Here is a 22,978-nt window from a genome sequence, read left to right on the forward strand (position 1 = left end):
GGCACTCTTATATGATACAATTTACAGCGGGTAAATATAAAACTATTATATGAATATCACAAACCAAAGAAGGATAGGTTGGCCACTAAATGATGATCGGGAGGCTTTTGAGTGCCTCGATAGCAGGCATCTCCCACGACCAGCTTAGCAGCATTGCCATCCGAGGGCCTGTAGCTGATGCAGACGCCATGTTTTGTGCCCTTGTGCCTGGCAATGATGTAGACGGTGCTGTTCTCGCTCCAAGAACCATGACAGGAGTACTCTGCGTAAATGGGAAACAGATTATATTGGTTGCATCCATTGCAGTTAAAGAGACTCGCTCGTGTGCTTACCCTCCTCGCCATCCAGGCTGCACAGTGGACTCACATCGATGACATTGGGTGCCGTGCAGCCCACCCAAAGCTGTCGCTGTGCATTGTAGTTGGTCACACAGCCAGGCGCATCACGTCGACTGCGCGTTGCTATGAAACCTACACTAGTATCATTGGAGCTGTTCAGCACTAAAACCTGCTGCAACCGATTCGAAGACTCCTGCTGATGGTCTGGCCTCGGCTCTGCAGCATTGCGGCGACTGCGCGCGGGCAGGCCCCGTGTGTTAGAATGCCAGGAGCCACGCTCCGTGCGCTCGGCATTGCGGAAGCTGAGTGTGCTGCGCCTGCCACATAACACAAATAAACAAAGCACAAATTGAGCTGTAGTAGAGATGTTTCTCGTTCTCGTTTGTTGTTCGGTAAACATACCCCTTGTGGCCAAAAGAGCCAGTCTCCAGACCATCGTTCTGATGATGATGATGACCATGTCCAAGATGCGATTTGCCATTGTGATTACGCTTGTGGCGTGTGACCAGGTACGGTGGTCCAATTGCCCCACGCAGATTGTACAGGCCCTCCATGGGGCAAATATGCGGCTCTGGATTGCTAGCTGTGAACGGGGTTTTAAAAAAGGAGCATCATCGCAATGAGTTTAAGTGTACAGCTCAAGAATGCCCTTTAAACTTCCTAGCTTACTCCTGTAAGCTCTTGCTCTTGCTGTAAGCTATTGCTATTAAGCTCCCTATTATTTTCAAATTGTCTTTACCATAGTACTTTAGTGTAGATATACTCTTTGACTTGCTCATGAACCAAGGCTATTTTTGTAGAACTAAATTGTCATTGACTCCGAAAAATATTACAAATTTGGCCAAATTACGATATAATCGTTAATATATTTCAAAGTAACTTCTTCTGCTAGATGCTTCCATCGGACAAACACCCTCAAATCTACCGCATTCAGTACTCAGTGGTTACAGGGTATAAACAGTACACAAACAGAGCGCACACAAGCTTACCCAGCAGCGTTATGTAGGCCATCTTATTGAAGTCAAAGTGATCCGGAGCACAGGCATCCTCTAGTCGAATGGCCGGCTTGCCTGTTTGTATCTCAATGACGTGTGTATCCCGACGGTAGAACATCATGCACATAAAGCCCGATTGGCTGTAATGTTGAAGGGAAGGGGATAGGGGTGGTAAGACAACAGAGCTACGGAATTTTTTTTTTTTTTTTTTGCTTACCAGCCAGTGGTGTAGTGCACCACAGCCATCATTTCGGTTGAGGTCTGTTTGTTTATCTGCTCGCAGAGGGCACGTGTCTCCATGTAGCCGTTGGGCTTAATAATGTGCACAGAGCCATCGCTGTAAAGAAAATTGGAAACGTTTTATTGGCTGTGATGTGTTGCCCTCGGCGTTGTTGTTGCCACTCACTTGGAATGATAATTGTAGACAGCATTCCCCATAAGTGCATGCCAGTGTCGCGGACCCTTGAACCAGGCGGGAAAATCGCAGCGCTCCGCCGCCGGCGGTTTTCGCAGCGACATTATTCGCGAGCCAACCTGGCAGAGCGAGTGAAAAGAGGGATTTGAATGTTGACACTTTGAATGGGGTTTGACTCACTTACCTCGGCGCTGTCTAAGCCATTGCAAGTGGCGTCGCCGGATTGTGCCAGCTTATACTCGGCATCCTTCGAGCTGAGCATGCTTGGGCCACCTGCAAGGGTTATAAAACAAAAAGGATGCTGTAGAACAATTTTCCAGCTGTTTGTTTGACGATTTTCTTACCCATCAGCGAGGAGATTTTCTCGTAAACAAAGCAACGATAACGCTCCTCATTCGAAATGGCATGATGATGTGAGACAAGACCCACCAGATACCTTGAGTTCCCGTCCTTCCATGTGGCCAGACACGTTAGTTCCTCAACTGCAAAGGGTTTGTAATTTCAGGTTTCTTAAACAATGGCGATACTTTAATTTTGTACAAATTTGGTGAAGTATAAGTAACCTGGAACTTCTTGAAAGTATAGATTAAGTCCCATTCTACTACATACAGTACTGCCTTCTTACATTACAGTTGAATATTCCTCATTTAGCAGAACAATTCGCTCATTAAAGAGTTCTTACTAAATTCTGTGGAATCAGCTACAATGTGCACTTACCCGTACTCTCTGTGCCTTGGACATCGGGACAGGCCTGAAAACTTAATAGCAGGCGACTCTCCTCGGTGCAGCTCTCAATGTTCGACACGGGGGATTTGCACTCCCCATGGCCGCGATTATAAGTGAATATAAAGGGACCTGTGGAAGGGAAGCAACTCAATGATAATGATGATGATAATAATGATGATGTTGTTGATGTTGACCATAAAGCATTGCATTGAGATAAATGAAAGTTGGAACTCACCCTTTAGTGGGCACTTGACCGGTTCAGCGCTCTCACGGAACAGCGAATAGAGCAGAGCATCGCCCGGAATTTGATCGCAGAGATTCTGTAAAGTCTCACGGCCCTTGCAATGGTCTGGGGGACATGATTATTTGAAAGCACACATAGGAATACAATTAATGCAAATCGCTAAACAAGTTGAAAAACAAACAAACACACAGACGAAGACAAAGGAAGGCGAAAGAAATAAGTAGAAATTGGGAATGGGAATATGTAAGTAGTTTGGATGGACTTAGTAGAATAGCAAAAGTATAGTAAGATATATATATATATTGTTAGTTAGAGATAGAGAGATAGAGAGAAGCAACACATTTAGGTGAATCGATTTTTAGTTTTCGTAGGGTATCAAATGATAAAAACAATGCTACAAAGTTCTAAAAAGATTGGTGCAGCGCACTGAAAGCTGGCGACGCCTTGCCCATGATCCAAGTCAACGTCATGATCCAAGTCAATGCCACTTAAATTGCACGGATCTTTTGGTTGACGACACTTGAAACTTGGAAGAAGACCTTGGAAGAGAGCTCGGCAGCTTCGAGTGCACCACAACGTGAAACAGCAACAATTTCTGTTGAAATGTGTGTTAACAAATAAAAAATGAGAACAAAAAAATACAAAATAAAGACACAAGTATATCTTCTGTATCAGCTGAAACAATGCTTAATGTTTATAGCACTGCTGAACTGAATTTATTAAAATCACTTGAACGTATTATTAGGTTGTAATATTTGTTTTTATCGAAAAGGAAAGAAAAAGAACACATAGTCGGTTCCGGCTCTCAACACAAAATTGAAAGTTCATTAACATGGCAAAGAAAAGTTTATTTTCTTGCTAGATTGAGCAAAAACAAAAAAAAACAAAAATAAAATATATGTAAGTTTTAGAAAGATATTAAATTATTTATTATAAATACTCATATGCTAAGGAAATAAATAAATGTTAAGTACTTTGATTTGCTGCTTCGCAAATATATATATAATCGTAGTCAAGTTTATTTTTTTTTTACTTTTTTTTTTTTTTTTTTTTTTTTTTGGTATAGGGTCCTCTCTTTTTAGCAATATTGGAGTGTTTTCAACGTATATGTACGTTATGCTTCTAATAATAATAATAACGATAATAACAATGATAATAATAATAATAATAATATATTTAGATATGGTTAGGCAACCAACAAACAGGCAGAGTTATAAATACATCTAAAAGGCGAAAGCCTTTGGTTAAAGCTCTAAAATCAAATTCTTTAAACAAGCACACGCAGAGCAGTGTTGGTAAACGAAATTTAACAAAAACTATGTACAAATGCAGGACACATGTGTGTGTAGGTGTTTGTGTCTGTGTATGTGTGGGCCAGCTCTTATGACCTCTTTGAGTAATGATTGTAATTAAGTAGCAACTAGAGTTGATGAAAAGCATAACGGTATAACAAGCTAACGGTATACGTTTGGGTGTGGTGTATCTATGTCTGTGTATATGTGGGAGTGTGTGTATGTATGGCAGCAACAACTACGGCAGCGAAGCTTTATATATATATATATGTATATATATCATGACCAGGCACAAAGTACAACAGCACAGACATTAAAAATAATCTACTTTTGCTTTTCGTTTTTTAGGTTTTAATATCTTTTGTTCGGACACTCACACATACATACAAAGATAGAGATTTACACATATGTAAAGTGTAATATTTATATAGCTGAACTATGATACGGACTTTGTAGTAAGTAGCCCATTGTAACGCAAACGCACGCATACAGAGAGACAAATACACAACATTTAGTACGAAACGGAATGAAAACGACACACATCTATGAAATGGGAATGGAACATTATGAAATGGAACCGAGAGCAGAAATTGTTGAGTTTCATGTTTAAATTACATTAATTAAGTGACAAACACACATAAATAACCGAAAGAATAAGTAAATGTATTGGTATTACAGTAACAACTAACTAAAAGGTACAAACAGGTACACACACATATTATTTAATTAAAAACGGAAACAACAACACGGTTGGGTAGGGTGAGGTGGGGCGGGTTCGGGTTAGGGATAAAGTGTGTAAACTCAAAGAGCGAATAGAAGTAGAAGTAGTAGAAATAATAGTAGCAGTAGATGTACAAGTAGTAGTAAGGTAAGTAGTAAGATAGCAATAGGTATTGTTTAGGTTAGGTTAGGTTAGAATGTAGTAAGAAGAAAGTACAAGTAATTGGATAAATGAGAGACAATTATACTAGCGGTCACCGGGCAGCCCATCCCAACATTTCTTTATCATCATGTACAATATGTATACAAAATATATATATATTGCCATATATTTTTTATTTTAAATTTTTCCTATGGCAAAAAATTGTATTTTTTTTTTTTTTTTTTTTTTTTTTTTTTTTTTTAATTTAGCTGAAATCCTTGAATTTTTATGAAAAAACAATATGTAATCAAAATTATATTGGATGGAGAATTTTTCTTTATTTTATTTTATTTTAAAATATATGTGTTTATTTTATTTTATTTTTTGTATTAACTCAAAAGCGAAATAAAAAGTTGGAGTTTTTTATTTTGTGTGCGAAATTGGGAGGCGGACAAACGTATAAAAGATGCGAAAGAAGAAGAAACCCGAGTTGTTTTGATAGTTGTTTATGGCATAGGCTATATGATTTCCGATTTGAGAATATTATAAAAAATAAACGTCGAGGAATTAGTGTATATATACAAATGTTAAGCTGTTAAACTGCCTGGGGGAGTCAGCTTCATCAAATCGGATAAACAATAGAAAATGTACTATATTTATAAATCATGCATATCGGAAATCATATTTCAGTTTCGATCTCGGCCGAAACTTGGGAGAAATGAGAAATTTTACTCGCTCGGTTGAAGAAGAGGAACTGTACAAAAATTGAGGCGATGATGATTTTTTTTTTTTTTTTTTGGTTAGCAGTGGATTAATATAAAAAACATTAATAATTATAATCATGTACAAAGAGTTATTTTTAGTATTATTATTATCGAAAAGAAAATGAACGGAATGAAAATAATGAGTTAATCGAAGCACTTCAATTGGTGACAACAAACAACAATCAAATCATTTCAAATCATTAATTCAACAAAAATAATAAACAATACACAATTAATATTTATATAACTGTACAAGAGATATTGGAGGAAGGAGTTTTATTTACAGCGTGTGTTGTTGTTGTTTTTGTATTTGTTAAGTGATTGTAAATATCCTTAGTATTCATTATAATACATAATTGACTTATGCGAAATTCTTCTGTACAATCCTTGACTCTTGTCAAGGAAAAACATACTAAAATGATAAAAAATAACAGAAAACAAAATACGAAAATGGAACGTAAAACAAATTAAGATGAATGAGGTTTATGACACGAATTGTCTATATATATAGCCTAACGGAACCGAGTGACAACAAATTAATAGAGGAGAAAGAAACAAGAGAACCAAATTGAATGAATGGGCACATAAAATATTGCATAAATAAATGAAATGAAATGAAATGGCTATATATATATATATACATACATGCATGTATGTATATATATATATATATTTACACATATACAACTGCGCCAACAAACACAACAGTAGAAGAGGGGGCGTGGCAGCAGTAAGAGACACGCGAAATTGTTTCGACACCCTGGTCGCAAAACACGCGACTCGCTGGGACTCGACTTCACCACTGTCCCGCTTCCTGTGGCTGCTTCGCCCTGCCCTAGCCTAGGTAAATACGAAATGCCCATTTTTTATGCTCCACATACATATATATGTACATAATATGTATGGTATGCGAAAATTGTACCAACACACGCAGCCCTAGGGGACGGGAACTGTGTTTCATATTAAAATGCCCAAAAACTATATAAAACAGCGAAAGGAGTCCACTATAGTCGAGCATACCAGACTAACGTATGCCCTGCGCCTGTCCTTCACTCTTAAGGTCTGCATACTCCGATATTTATAGAATCGGATAATACGTCCGATATGGGTGGATAGCTTTGACTTCATTGGCGTTTCTTTCAGAACTCTTTTTAAGACACCCTATAGAATATTTCGTTCTGCCTTCAAAAAATAATATGCCCAAGCTTGTAACAGCTTGAATGGAAATAGCATACATATAATAAAATAAAATTGGCTGTTGTCCTGACCTGTGTTGCTTGTGCTACTGTGGCTAACAAATTACCCAGTCAACGTACCAAAAGCAGGTTGTGCCGAACACACACACCTGCACGCCTACACTCCTGCACGCCCCCGCATAGACGCTCTGATGTGCGTAATGCTGCTGCTGCTGCTCTTGTTGTTGTTTTTGATGCCCAGTTGTAAAAGGCAGGGTAAACATTTTTACAGACATTTGATTAAATTTAAATATTCTCACACGAAAATTGCCCAAAGCTGCTTACGTTACGTGTTTAAATGCCGAACTACGTAAAAAATACATGAGCAGAACCAGAGAATAAACTGATAACTGTGCAAGTGCGAACTGAATATCCCTCATTTCGCTTGGAGATTCGGGTACCTATGGACTAATCATTATATATTGAATAAAAGGATATAGAACTTCCATGAGTTTCTATTAAGATGAACATAGACATCTTAGTTTATATATAAAATACTTTATGATTCTTGAAAGAGGTCATCCAGCGAATATAAGAGAGAAGTACAATCTATATAACCCCGAAATTGCAGTTTAGAAGGAAATGATAACATTTCTTCGTATAACCTATCAATAGATATAGTCACGATATCGTACTTATTTAAGTAACAACAGATTACTATTTGGAATTCCTATTATAACATGAGAAGAAAACTCCACAAATCTGTAAGCTCATTAAAGGTCAGACGCTCTGCGCAGTCCATAGAAACTCTGTTGAAGGAATGAAAAGCAGAAATCTAAAATTGGGATTGAAAAGAAAAGCGAACGAAATGCGAACGATGAGCGCAATAATAAGAAATGCGGAGGTAGTCACTGCAACAAGGTGAAAGGCGTGCGGAGCATGGGGCAGGAGCAGGGGCTGGGTTTTTCGAGGGGCTGTCGGCGATGGCGCAGTTTTGCGCTTAATTATTTTAATTATTTTTTATGCTGCCTACATTTGTGCACTCGTCTCGTCTCCTCTCAGTGCGCTGCATAGCAATTAAAATGTGGTCACCGCCCCCCATGCACCCCCTTTCCTTCCCTGTAAGCCCTCCTAGCATGTCCTTCATTGAATGCCCGCAGTGCCAGGCACTTGCGAAACCTGAGTGGTATCATGGAATTGGTATGCAAATAGTACAAAATATCCACAGCTGCTACGCAAGATGCTGTTAAACGGATCCTCACGAAAATATGAAAGAAAAAAAACATTCAAATAATTATTTCAGAAACCAAGCGAAGGGGGCGCAGTGAGGGAGATAGTTGGGGCGTGGTTGGCTTTAGCTTGCTAGCTTGGCACTGTCTCTAAGCCGTATCTAGAGTGTGGTAAATAATTGACTACAGCTAATGATAGTTACACATTGCGCTTAGTAAATTAACTAATTAGAAAGGGGGCTAATGTAGTATCGCCATAGAATGTTGAAGGAACTATATATTATATATATACTTGAAGAGTATGAAGAGCTGAAGAAAATCATTTTAAGGCATTTGCCTAATGCTTTGATATTTGAAACTTAACTTCATTAACAATAACTGTATAGCTAAACACTATAACTTCCACATAGATTCAGTCTCGTAAGTTCTAAAATTATGCGGTTTGCCCATTTGGGAATTGGTTATTGGAAAACATTGATTAACATTTTAATGTATTAAGCTGTAGCTTGTTGTACCTTTTGTACCTTTTGGTTGTGTCTGTGAAATTGCTGATAAAATAATAGATGGGCATTTGTTGGTAAGTCTATACTAGTTGCCAGTATAACATAGCTTGCTCTTTGTCTTGACCAACTGTGAAAATTGAGCATAAACCAAATTCAATTAATACGCATGGCCAATGGCACAAAATTTTGTATTTCAAGTGAATTTAGTTCATGTATTTGCATAGAGTTTTTCGAATAATTTTGCTCATTTCAACAGAATGCCTTAGGGCAGGAATTTGTACATGTGTGTGTATGTTAGTTTAGTGTAGGTGTGTGCGTGTTTGTGCGTATGACAGTCAAAACAAATAATGACATAAACCTAATAATGCCATTGTGCCATTGAAGTGATTGTTTTATGGGCGGCTAATCAAAATAAACAACCACCCATTGACAGACCTCTCGCTCCCGTTGCCACTGCCGCCCACGAACACGAGCACGCCCACTCCGTCGCCTACGCCCACACCAATAGCAACAGGACTCCACTTCAGTTAATACGCCTGTCCTTTGAATTATAAATGAGATCTAAAACTCTCGTTTAATATTTAAACAAAATCAAATAAAAATAAAAAAAATAAATAAAAAAAAAAAACAAGCAACTTGAGAGGGAGACCCAAATAGGGCGAGAGAGATAAAAACAGAGTGGCACACGCTCAAAGACAGCCTGACAGACATGTCACTCAGTGAGTCAGCCAGCCAGTGAGTCCGAGATAGATTAAACTGGAGCACAGTGGGTTGAGCGTCGGCTACATGAGTTGGCGCTTTCAAATCGATTCAAGTTGACTGGTTCAGCTTGCACAGCCAAGAAACCCTAGTCGGAGCCGCAGTCACATATCGGAGCCATAGCCATAGCCGGAGTTGTGGTCGTAGTCGAGGTCCCGAGCCGTGGCTGGTGTTTGCAGCACTTAAACTAATTTGATTTCTATTGAGGCAAACAAATAATAAATAATGAATTTACATTTCTATGCGTACGCTCGTAACCATGTCGTAAGCCAACCGAGAGAGATAGACTGCGAAGGACATAGAGGGAGCGAGAGCTTGTGGAGGAGAGACTACTCTAGATACTTGTATGCAATTAGGGACTTAGCCTTACAATTAGTTGACTATAATTGCAGCAGACCCAGAGACAGGCGAAAACTTCAGCACTAGACATGCTAGTAAGCGGATTAGAGCAATTAACCATTGAACTCCTCGGGGTCTCCTCTCTTTCTCCACATCGTATAGATGTATAGATGTATATATATATATATATATATTTAGTTGTGCATATAAGCCTTTAAAAATGGGAAAACATAAAAGCCAGCACAAGGCGGGGGTAGAGCTGCATGCCTGTGTACACTTTCTGTAGCACTCCAGACTGCACTCAAAAGGATTGGATAGCTAAAACCATTCACACAGACAAATTTAAACGGAGCACCGATGGAGAGAAAAGCTCAAGGAGAGCTGAACCTGGACATACCCTAGACAGAAAAATCGACCAAGCCTGTTGTGAAACCAATTTTGTAGCTCGACTTTATATTTATTTATGCAAGACGTCAAAGTACAAGCAGAACCCGCAGCAGAAACTACCCAATACAACAAATCATTCAACTACAGAGCTTCACAATGTACCCGTCAAATGTTTAATACACGTAGAAGTTTTTCATTTGAGTTTTTTTTTTCATTTTCTGAATTTAAAGCTATGTTTTTTGTACCCGTTTTTAAACGGATATGGCTCCATGTTGGGGCTATTCGCTATTCGAACCATTGCGTGAAGACATATAAATAAATAACGAAATGAAATAAAATGCATAAGTCGGTTCAAAATAATAGGTGAACTTTAATATTAAAACACGAAACAAAAAACCTCAATCCACTTAATGGTTTTTCATATGGAATTCTTAATATGCAGTGAGCAATATATAAAATACATATTTATACATATTTTTTCATAAATATTGCGAGCATTTTTTGAAGTTTTTTGTGAGATGAGCAAATGGAATTTTACAGTGAGAGCGCTGTGAGTTTTTCTTGGTGAATAGTTCCATTCGAATACCACAATTATGGATTGATGGCTTTATAAATAGTATAAAGGTGCTCTTGACCAGAATAAAGTTTTAGTTAACTGCGTGTGCTGCCTTTAATTGCGTTTTCATACTCGTTCACGATGTCTGTCTGTATCTATTTGTTATAATACATATTTTGAATTTCCCATTTGAATTACATGAAATAGAAAGTTTCGATAGTTTTTATAATGTAATCGACCACATATACAGTTAATTGGTATACTTTTATTGTCCTCCTCTATAAATAAATAAATCAAGTAATATGCTTCGCCCATTTGAGCTTTTTTGGACTGTGAACGAGTATTAACAGTCGATTTGGCCCGACTGCAATGTTCTAACGTTCTTTTGAATGACTTGGTGAATGAGTATTTTTATTTACACAATGAATCGAAGAGGCCGAAAAAAGACAATTTTGGTCTTTATATAGAGAGCTCCATGAATACAAAATATATATCATATATATAAATCGTAATATGTAGAGTAAGTAGTCATTGGAAGTGCGTATGTACAATAAACTAGACAAGTTGCGCAATTTAACAACAATTTCTGCATACGGCGGCCTTGAAAAATATATAAATTAAATAAATTAAAAAACAAGATATTAATTTAATCTAATTCTCTAATGCAAAAGTTTGCAAAAATCCAATGAAAAGTTGTATTTTTGTTTGAATTTTCTTTCTCTCATATAAATGCGATATAGAACTGTACAAAGCACTCACACTCACACACACGCAAACGTACGAAAACAGAAAAGTAAAATCAAAATATATATAATATATATTTTGTACATATTTGAGGAATCAATTTGTATGGATGTTTGTTGTTGCTGTTGTTGTTGTTGGGAGTTGATTTTAATTTTGTTTTTTAAATATTTGAAGTAAAGGAAAAATATACATATCATATAAATATTGAATAGAGTTTTGCAAATATATATATAGATATATATGTAAATGTAAATGGCTTTTGTTTTGTTAAAAAATATATATTCGGAACAAACAATTCAATTGTTTAAGAAAAAATTTTATATATATATATATTTACACAATTTGTTGTCGTTTTTTTTTTTTTTTTTTTAATTATTTACAGTAATGAAAACTTAAGAAAACTAAAGTCAAGCAAAAATCAAAAAGGAAAACTAAAAACTTTTTTTCTTAAATTGTTTTGCGAAAATTTCTTTTATTTTTATTTTGAGTTTAAAGCTGACGCGATTATTTTACTTTATACAAATCATTTTAAAGCTTTAATTGAGTTGTTTTTTTGTTCTTTTGGGTTCTGTTGGGAGGGGTTAATCTGCTAATCCGCTAATACGCTTCAAGAATCGCAACTAAGTAAGTTAATTGGATTGATTTTAACGATATATATAGTAATTGGATACTGATAGCTGTAACTGTATCTTGAGAAAAATTGCTTTATCTATATATACATATATATATATATATATATACATATATATATATATATATATATATATATATATATATATATATATATATATATATATATATATATATATATATATATATATATATATTGTATATATAAGTATATATATATTTTTTTTTATTAATGGTTTCTAGTTTAGAGAGACAGTTAGAGAGAGTGAGAGAGAGAGGACCCTTTGCCATGACGGGATAGAATTTTATTTTATATATATATATATATATATATATATATATATATATATATCATTTCGTATGCAGAGTATTTTTGTGGAGACTATTTACAAGTTTTGTTTGTATTTTTTATTTATTATTATTTTTTTTTTTTTTTTTTTTCAAAGTAACTTAAATTGCTTTTTAAAAACAGAAAGTGAAAGAAATAAATAAAAAAAAAATAAAATAAAAATATGAAGAAAATTAAGTGAACGTACTTTAAGTATATAATAACAAAATTTTTTAAATACTTAAAATATTAGATAAAAATACTTTTAAAAATTTGGAAAAAAAAAAGGATTAAATTAAAGAATCCTTCAGTTAATGTGTTCTTTTTCCTTTCAAATGCAAAAAGTTTGGCATTTTTCACTCTTTTCTTTTTCTGGGTTAAAAGTAAAAGTGAAATTAAAATTAAAAGAAATGCGCATAAATAAAAATATTAGATGGTTAGTAATGTTTGGTTGGAACGTAAAACTATGAGGTGATTGAACAGAAGTGGGTAATAATGAGATATATAACTGGTATAACTGGAGATAGCGAGTTAAGAGATAGAGATTCGTTGTTGTGTCTTGGGTTGATCTTAAGTTTAGAATTAATTGGAAAAAAGTATAAAGTTAATGCTTACAATCATTCATATCGTCATTGGATCTCATTATGTACTGATCCGATGATGATAGTCTTGAATGCCCGTTCGTATTGGGATGAGCTCCCCCCCTATGATCACTTTGTTTTATAGAGCTACGCATCGCCAGTGCAGATGGATTGTTCGACTGATGCATATACATACTATCACCTTCGCACTCACTTTCTTTATACTGCAGCACATTCTTATGCTTCTCATAGATAACCAGGCAACGATGACATCCTTTCCTAAAAAAAGTTTGTATTTTGGTTTTTTGGTTTTTTTGTTTATGTTTTTGGATTGCAAATGAAAAGTTCATGTATTTTGTATTTGTTTTCTTTTTTGTTAGGATTGTAAATGATATATGTTAATAAAAGTTTATTTTGTGTTTATATTCGCGAAAAAAAAATCTTTTGGCTTATATTTCTGATCTGTTGTTGCGTTCGACATTGAATGCCAAAAGGAATATGTAAACCAATACTTTTCTAAACTTTAAGTTTGGAAAAGTATATATAATATGGATGCGAGTGTCCCAGAGTTATTAAAGAAATGTTACATCTTATATATTTGTTTTTTGATAATCCCAAAAACTGAATTAACATGTAATATATGTAGTATATGCATATATACTATGTGTGTGTTATTTTAAAGCCAACCCAGTTTCGATGTGGGCTAAACTATATTCAATTGGAAGCTAAATATATGTAGATTTGGTAATATTGTTGAAAACTTAGAAATGATATCATAAAAACGAACTAAAAGGACGCACACTTAAATAACTTAAACAGTTAACAAAATATATGTGATGTTTAAAAACAAATCTGTAAACATTTTAATTGAATTTTTTCAAAATCAAAATAGATGTAGATTATATATATTGTTTTTTTTTTTGTTTTGTTTTTTTTTTTATGCAGTTTGTGGGGAATTCCTAGTTGATAGATGGTACTTAAATCTATTTGATTTCTTTTATATATATTACGATAAAAAGTCGAAAGTTAAGATTATGGAGTACACGACAAAAATACTTACAAAAACATTAAAAATAATATTCGAAATATCAAATAGATGTTAAAAGAAACATCATACCGGGATTTCGTTTTTTTTTTTTTTTTTTTTTTTTTTTTTATATATATATCAAAAACCAAAAGTTTATACACATATCAGCTACAACCAAAAAATAAACTTCGCAAGACTTATGATTATTTCTTAAAGTTTAATGTATTTATACATATAGTTTAATTAGAAACATGACAAAACGCAAAAGTTTCAAAAAATCATTTGTAAAGTAGCAGCCCAGCATTAATGTCTTTTGGTTGTTCTTAATATATTAAAAAAATAAAAAAAACATTCAAAATGGAAACAGCTTCTCTTGATTTTTTTAAAATTATTATACAAAAAGCAAAATAGATGCAGATTTCGAGGTACTTTAACCTTTAAACCTATAAAAAAATAGATATCATTTAGATTAACTTTACAGCACTACCAAAAAAAAAAAACATATATGTATATATATATACAGTTAAATTGGCTTGATTCAGCGTTGAGCCTGCGCGCTCCGTCAGTCACACGAAGACAGAGAAAAAGACAGAAACGAAGAGAAGGAGAAAGACAACGAGAGTTGTACAAACTCGTTCCATAGGCAAAGTTAACAGCAGATGTCTCAATGGACAGGTTTGCAGTCTGCTCTAATATATCTAACTATGCCTCTGCCTGTGTCTCTTTGACTCTGTGTGAGAGCAACTGGCGCCAATGTTGCAGCGTTTGATGTTCCTACTTAATCGGTTTACAGCTACACTCAGAGAAAAAGTAAACTCTCTTCACTTACTTAAAGCGATATGTTCTTTTAAGGAATTTGAATGATTTTCATACCCTGGAACCAGTGGCAGAACTTTTTAAAATGTTGATAGATATATCGCTCAAAATTAAATTGAAGACAAAATCCTCTTTATAAATATCATATTGAAGAAAAAAAAATGATCATCATTAATTATCATATTAAAAAAATTAATTTTGCTTTTAAGTTGAAGTTAATTTCTTACTTGTTTTTCCAGACAGCTGTCTGGCTTTTCTCTGAGTGTATTGCTACTGCCTGCTGCTAGCCTACCGACTGTTTGAGTATGTCTGGTGCCTTAGCAAAACGAAACTTTATTCAATTATTGCCACTTGGCGCACACTCAAAAGTCAAATGCTACAAAACGTACCCGAAAAAATAAAAGCGAAATAAAAAGGAAAAAAAAAAAATAGGTAACATAACCTACAAACAGGAAATAAAAACGTCGAGGGGAGCTACGACAAGCTACAGGCAGTACAAGTTTAAGTACAAGTGCTTTTTGACGCCTGTTCTCCTTTATCGGCTACTTCATCAGCTGCTTTCATCTTCATCTGTTTCATCTAGTTCATCTACTTGAGCATCTTCAACATCTTTCTTCATTCTTTTTTCTTCTTCTCATTTTCATTCAATCTTTGTATTTACCAGCCAAGCATATTTTGAGCCAAAATGTTAGCATATATAAACTTTTATCGGTGAACTGTATTTGATGGTACTTACTCATCCACAATCAGATATTTGTTACCATCATAGGCGGCGCACCTGCCCCGGTAGCTGAACTGTGAGCCCTTAATGTGGATGGATTGCTGGTAGCCAGATAAAAACCAGGAGCCCTCCCATCGGGCAGGAAACGTGCAGTTTGTAGGCGCTGCAAGTCGAAAAAGTATGCAATTTATTAATAATATCAAACCAAATAAACCAAAAGCCAAACGCAGTCGAATAAATTATTTATGTAGATTTTAATAGCCACATGCATAAGTGAGTTATATACTTAAATTCCCCAATTCTGAATCTGGGTTTGTGTGTGTTGGGTGTGAGTAGCATGTGACCTCAATTGTGGTCCATTGTTCATTTAACGACACCAACAACAACAACACAAATAACAAGAAAAGCAAGCTGCACCATAAAAGAGCAATTGTTCAAAAAATATATTTTAACAATATTCAAGTAATGAAGAAAAATGTATAGCCCAATAGAATCGACTACCGAATACTCTACTCGTAGTTGCAGGTATTAGAATTTGTTCGGCTGATTGCTTGACTGATGACAGTGCTAATAGGAGCTTGATAGGATTAATGTCTGTTTGGTTGACTGAGCGATATATTCATTGAATGACTTACCGATTAAATGAATGATTCCTAAGGGCAAACTGATAGTAAACTAATTGAATACCGACTTGATTCACTAACTTGGTTGATAGGTTGATGATCAAAATAATAACTTGATTGATCGATAAGTTGTTTGATTGACTGTCTGATAATTAGCTGATAGATTGAAGATCTGACTGTCTGACTGATTGGCTGACTAATTGATTAATTGATTGATGAGCACCGGTTAAACATGAGAGCTAGAGACTCAAGTAAAACAAAAACGAAATAAAAACCAATCTACCCTCTATCAGCTAACGGTATAGAGTATAACAAATTAGAGTCTTATACCTAACCAAAATAAATAATGCCATTGTTCGCAGTCTTCGTATTTCTGTTCTAATAGTAATGTCAATTCTGATGCCAAGATTTGTGGCTTTTTAATTTATAAATTGTTTCAATTATTGTTATTATGATTGTATTTAAGTGCGTGCGCATAAGTGTCAGCTTGCCATAGTGTGTGTGTGTGCTTGTATATATATCTATATATATGTATGTGTGTGAGTGTGGCTCTTAGAGACTAAAAATTTACGACCCTCTGCCACGACGCAAGGGCTCATAAATAAGTTGAACAAGCAGCAAAACCAGAAAACGGCTCGTAATAATAATAATGTCGCACACAGACATAGAAATATACATATATATAATGTATACACATATAAAAACTACCGAAATGGCAATTGTGAATATTAAAAAGAGCATAGAGAGAGAGAGAGAGAGAGAGAGAGAGAGCGAGAGAGAGCATGGAACAAGCCAATGCATAGAGTAAGGCAAACGAAAAAGGAGCCTTTAGCTTAAGGCATGCCACGCATACTTACATACACACACGCAAACACACACACAACACAAACAATAAGTATAGCCAATGCAATACATACAAACGCACACATACAAGGCTAGAAAATGGTAAAACCACCCTCGAATAGCTTTCTGCCAGTGTTGGGCTGGGCTGGGCTTAAGGGTGGACCCAAAAAACACAACCGAAGCCGAGTGCTATACGCATTCAAATGCACAAAAGTCGCAAAAGTAGAGACGAATGTGCGCACGAATCAACACACACACATAGACACAGCACACACTTACAAACACAACACACACACTCACACATACATACATCAAGCTATACACATTTTATTTTATTATTTCTTTGCTTTCTTTTATTTTGTTTTACTTTACTTTATTTTATTTTACTTTTTGCTTTTCTTTTGTTCTTTCCCATTTCCATTTTTTTTTCCTTTTTCATTTTGTTGTTTTTCACATTTGTGGCAAACAAAAGGTGCTCCTGCGCAGGATCAGCGAATCGCTGTGAACTCTGAGCCTCATTGAGAAGCCGCCCGTCCGCCCGTCCGCCCGCTAGCTCACTCCGCCTCGCCTCTGCTCCAGGTCCCCCTTTTCGCTGACTGTTTCATTGTCCAATGACTTGTACATTTGTTCAGCTACCGATGCTGTTGTTGCGGTAGCTGTCATAATGTGTCCCCCTTTTTCTCTCTCTCCCTCCTCTATCTCTTTCTTTCTCTATGTGCTCGCCCACTCACGCACAGTGGGCGTGTGTGTATATAAAGTGTAGCATACTTTGCCGTGCGACCCATTGTAATTGTTTCGCCAATTTCAAGTGCCGTGCATAATGCTCCAACATGATTCAATACTTTTGCTAGCAACAACATAGCTGTCTATGGCAGCAGCAGCTACCCCCGATATATAGCCGCAGGACAAAAATCCAGCCAAACTACACGCTTAAAGTAAAAATACAAAAATAAACCAATGGACGGGTGGACGAAAGGACGAACGTTGGAATTGAGAGACAGACAAGCGTGCAAATACGTATGGACATGAAATGAAGGGCGCATGCATGCAAATATTTTATTTTTTTTGGATTACAATGGCTCAAGTACGCAGCACCGCCTGTTAGATTGGGCCTGTTGGATTGGCAAATATTAAAGTAACTCGGAAAAGAGTTGCGATTGGCATTTTAGTCTTATCAACTGACAGTAATCGCCTGGCGTTAGGCTTGTATCGTGGCTGTAAGACCCTTATCAGCCACATTAACGGTGTTTTCTAAAGCATTTATGCGAAGAAAGGAAGCTGAATTTGTACAAGCAAAGCTTTATGTCTTGGACCTTAAAGAAAGTAAGTACAACTATGGTTGTGTTTCTTTGCCTAATCATAAACAAAAGCCAGGGATTTGGCCCGATACAAATTTTTGTATTTTTTGAATCATTAATTAATGAGTGAGATTGAACAACGCAATATTTATATATCCGATAAATCTCTCCCAAAAATATATTTCCATGACTTTCTACGGGATTCAACTCATGAGTCAGTGAGAAGTTATATTTTTGGGTTTTAAAAGTCTAGTAGAAACCAAGTTGCAACATTGAAGTAAAGAACTTTAGCCCTGCTATAACTTGATTTCCTGTTAATATAAATATTGCAGCTAGGCTTCTAGTGAAAATAATTATCCTCCATCAGAAAACACTTAATTGGTTCAGCCACCTGCCAAATGTTACTTATTATGACAGGCAATTTTTCATTGTGGACCTATAAGCAGTTGTTAGGCATGTGTGTGCTTATCTCTCAACGACTGTGTCTAGATATCTGTAGTGTAATGACAGCTTTAACGCGCTAACAGCTCCTTAACCCAATTAAAACGCCCCCACTCCACTTCCGCAACCCTCGTGTGCCCTGCACCTTCTGGTGGGTGTGGACCCATTAAGTGCTTGGCGTTGAGTACTATCAGGGCGCTATGCTGGACCACCCTTATTGATGGGACAATGGCTACGTAGCACACACAAACGTGGAACTCACATACTCACACGCATACACACACACACACACACACACATGTAAGGGCAGCTCAAAGAGCATGACGCTTCGTTTTAGACTCATTTGCGTTTGCATTTGGAATTTTGGACTTTCGTTTCGGTTTTGCTTAGCAAACGCAAGTAGGGGTAGTAGGGGTAGTAGGAGGTAACAGATAGAGCGTTGGTGGGGTGTACGTAATGCCCGAAAATGCTTTTGTCTAACTTGAGTGAATTATGGTCAGCGGTCGGTGGTCGGATGGCGGTTGCTGCCTGTTTGTTTCGGGCAATTTCCGTACAATTTGCCATTTGTTGTTGTTATTGTTGCTTCTGCTGCGGCGGCTGTTGCCGTTGTTTTCTTATTGTTTTCAACCAAAACAAAAAAAAAATTGTTTTTTTTTTTTTGTATACCCTGTAGTCATTGATGACAGATAAGTGTATATTATAATGTGAATGGATGAAAGCCGACATACGGATAATCCAATAATATCATCAACGATAACTATCGATTGATAGCCAGGAATTATAAATATATAAGACAAGAGATTAAATAATATCAAAATAAAAGGATAAATAAGGATTTATAGAATATGTTCTTTAAGCAGATCTTCAATTCTATCAGATTTACGGAATATGTCTGAATAGATATAAATATATGCCAAACCTAAATACTTAAATCGGATATGTACTCATTATCTGTGAGTCCTTGAATGTATATTAAGCCACTTCAAATGTAATTGCGGGGTAACTCCTAGTCAGACATCAATGACTAAAGTACTCTTACTTGTTATACCCTGAACCCATTTTCAATGGGAAATCAGGGTATAATGGTTTTGTTGAAATGTATGTAACAGGGAGAAGGAGGCGTGGCAGACCCCACAAAGTATATATATTCTTGATCAGCGCGACGAGCTGAGTTGATTTGGCCCTCTGTCTGTCCGTCTGTCCGTCCGTCCGTCTGTCCGTCTGTCCGTCTGTCCGTCTGTCCGTATGTATGAACGCGTCGATTTCAGAAGATATAAGAGCTAGAGACTTCAAATTTTTTTTTAAATGTCCGTAATTACAGCGCGCATATCAAGTTTGTCATTAAAAATCGATAACTCATCCCGATCTTTTTTTATCGATAAAAAACCTTATCGAAAACCAGCTATAAAATATATCTTCTACACCTTTATTGCTAGAGTCTCCAAATTTTTAATGTATGCTTGTATGCAATTTATACAATTTCGGTTTTTGTTAAAATTAACCCCCCACCTTTAAATTCACCCCCTCACCCTCACTTTTGTAAAAAGCGTATTTCAAATACTAGAGACTTGTGCTTTAGCAATTACATGCATATCCATGTTATAATCATAATCTGAAAGTTTCATGAAGATCGTACGTCCACAAAAAACGTTATTAAGCAATTAAGTTGTCATAGTAAGCGCTCACTGCCGCCCATGCGTGTTTATGCTTGTGTGTGTATATGTATGTAATTGTTTGTGTATGTGTGTGTGTGTGTGTGTATGTATGTGTATGTATGTGTGTGTATGTATGCCTGTGTGTGCGTGCGTGCGTGTGTGTGTGTGTGTGTGTGTGTGTGTGTGTGTGTGTGTTTCTTATGTAAGCTGAAAGACGCGAAAAATTATTGAAATAGCTATTACTCCAAGGGTTCAGGGGATCTCGTAGTCGAGTAGTCTCGACTAGAGCTTTCTTACTTGTTTTTTGGACAAATTCGCTCATGGAGAAACAGTTGAAACGCATTATACGAGCACGCAGATCTGTGGTCACAAACTACTTATGGATTCAATTGAGCATGACCGAGCAGAGGGCGCAAATGAAGAGAGCGGGGGTGGAGGGAGGTCGGTTGGCGGAGGCAATCACTCGCAGGGGTTGGGTGCAGACACAAGCTGTGGCAGGCAGCTGACGCTCGGGCCACTAAAAATTATGCTCAAAATTAAATGAAATGCTGTTGTCGTTCAGCAGAGGAGTAGGAGGGGCAGAATGGCCACTTGTAAGGGGACGCTGTGGACGGGGGTTGGGCCTCTAAAGATGGCGGGGCAATTGGATAGATGGAGGTGGCATTGTGGCGCAAGTCAAATTATAAATTCCTATCATAACGCTACTTAACGGCATGCGTTACGCGCATTTTCTGCGACTTTTCATCTTGACTACAGCTCTAATGCAGATACCCTGGACAAACACAATGTAGGGTATATGACACTCTTGTGTAACACTGTCAGCTGCGAGGTGAGGTACAGACAATTATAAAATGCGTTTTGCCAATAACTTTCCAGAATTAAGGTTGATTATGAATACATAAGGATTGGCTGTGGGGTTAATTCCTTATATGTTCAAGCCATGAAGGGTATCTGTACAGCGGCCACTTATTACTCACCATCTTGACGTCCTCCCCAGCCGCTAACGGACGTGGCCAGCAGCAGCGTCAGCCACAGTGCTCTCAGCCAACTTTTTGTCGACGTCATGCTGTTGCTGCCGCAGCTTCTGCCCCGACTCCTGTCAATTGTTGTTGTTGTTGCTACTGCTGCCGTTGTTGTCGTTATATTCGTTGTTAGCGTTGTCGCATTGGCGAAGTTGCTGGCGTCGCTACTGCTATTTCTGCTGCTGCTGTTGCTGTTGCACAGTTGCTGCTGCCAGAATTTTAGCCACGTAATGCTAGGAAGCTGATACCACTCAGGCAGCGTCTGCTGCTGCTGCTGCTGTCGTTTCAGCTCCAGCTCCATCTCATCTTGCGGTTGCTGTTGCTGCCTTTTCTTTAGCGCTTCCCGCTCCTTCTCTTGCTCTAGACGTTCCAGCGCACTAATATCACCGTTATAGTTATAGCACCTACATTTATCATCCTCATCATCATCATCATCTTCATCTTCATCCTCATTCAACTTCTCTTCGTCAATTTTTGCCGTTGTCGTTGCTTGCGAACTATTTGTTGTTGTTGTTGCTGTGGCTGCAAGTGTTGCTGCTGTTGTAGTTATAGTTGCTGTTGCACTGCTGATTGGTTTTATTGTGTCCAGCTGCGTTGCCCCCTGACTTTGTCGCTCGATTCGCATAAGCTCACGTCGCTGGCGCTGGCGTCGCAAACATTCCGAGACGCTACCATGGCTGTTGCTGTTGCTGCCACCTACAACAATTGGCATAACTAATTGCGTCGAGCGTCTGAGAGCGTTGCAGCTAGGCGCCACGCTAAACTGAATATCACGCTGCAGGAATTTGTGCGCCAGCTCCAAAGAAGTTGCTGGCGAGGATGAGGCTGAAACTGCCACTGCGACTGAGGCAGGGCACAGTACAGCTGCTCCTGCTCCTGCTGTTGTCACCGTCGGCATTGTGGCATGTTTATCATCATTTTTATGTTCCCTACTGCTACTGCAACAAAAACAACAGCACCGAGAAGTCGTAGTTGAGGAACAGCTGGTGGACGATACCGATGCCCGTGCCGCCACTGCTGCTGTTGCTGCTGTTGCCGCAGGCACGTGTCCACATGGCTGACAGAAAGGCGGTAAATAGATTAACGACGTGGCTCTAGCTCTCGCCTTGGACGTGGCTAAGGTCCTGCTCCTGTTCGTGTTGGCCCTCGTCCTGACTGCGGTTACTTCCAGCTGCATTTGCTGCTGCTGCGGCGTCCCCTCCTCCTGCTGTGGCTGCTGCTGCGTATTCTGTGTGGGTTGCAGAAGACAAGACTTGAATATTTTATGTTTATTATATATACATAATATATGTGTTTTGTACATAAGAGCATAAATATGAAAGAAGGTGGCAAATACTGACAATTGCCGCATTTGAATTTAAAACAAGCGAGAAATCTGTTTGCTACGGCTGGCTGAAGCCTGAATACTCTTTCGCAGATTTAGTTAATCATCAGCCAGTCAAAAAGAAGCACCTAAAAACATATTGTACACTCTTATTCTTTAATGGATTAATTGGCCAATAATTCTATATCAAATCGAATCAAAATATCACAAATATATAATATTTTCTGTGCACATTTCATGACAATATTAGATTAGATATTATACCCCTTAGATTATACCCTATACTATTTCTCATACTCTACAATAAAGCGCCACCGCTGCGTTGGCTGTTGCTGCCTGCA

At 37.2% G+C, this 22,978-nt stretch overlaps 1 protein-coding gene across 4 annotated transcripts in view; it reads right to left on the reverse strand.

Annotated features, from left to right (window-relative positions):
- The window catches only part of aus (argus), a 30,627-nt gene that overhangs the window by 417 nt on the left and 7,232 nt on the right, over window positions 1-22,978 (reverse strand). The window contains exons 2-14 of one of the 4 annotated variants that reach the window (XM_089476149.1): window positions 21,269-22,541; window positions 15,447-15,594; window positions 13,082-13,146; window positions 2,710-2,823; window positions 2,466-2,603; window positions 2,093-2,230; window positions 1,933-2,021; window positions 1,740-1,867; window positions 1,551-1,670; window positions 1,328-1,473; window positions 741-921; window positions 333-655; window positions 65-262 (exon numbers count right to left, since the gene is read on the reverse strand). In XM_089476149.1, the coding sequence (XP_089332275.1) occupies window positions 65-262; window positions 333-655; window positions 741-921; window positions 1,328-1,473; window positions 1,551-1,670; window positions 1,740-1,867; window positions 1,933-2,021; window positions 2,093-2,230; window positions 2,466-2,603; window positions 2,710-2,823; window positions 13,082-13,146; window positions 15,447-15,594; window positions 21,269-22,541 (3,061 nt within the window). Of the gene's footprint in view, window positions 1-64; window positions 263-332; window positions 656-740; window positions 922-1,327; window positions 1,474-1,550; window positions 1,671-1,739; window positions 1,868-1,932; window positions 2,022-2,092; window positions 2,231-2,465; window positions 2,604-2,709; window positions 2,831-12,899; window positions 13,147-15,446; window positions 15,595-21,268; window positions 22,542-22,978 lie in introns of all 4 variants that reach the window. The other 3 variants (XM_089476145.1, XM_018010153.2, XM_089476140.1) reach the window with 3 other exon arrangements.

This window comes from Drosophila arizonae, chromosome 2 (genome assembly GCF_054131065.1).
Source record: "Drosophila arizonae isolate 15081-1271.41 chromosome 2, UAZ_ARI_1.0, whole genome shotgun sequence".
Taxonomy (NCBI): Eukaryota; Metazoa; Arthropoda; class Insecta; order Diptera; family Drosophilidae; genus Drosophila; species Drosophila arizonae.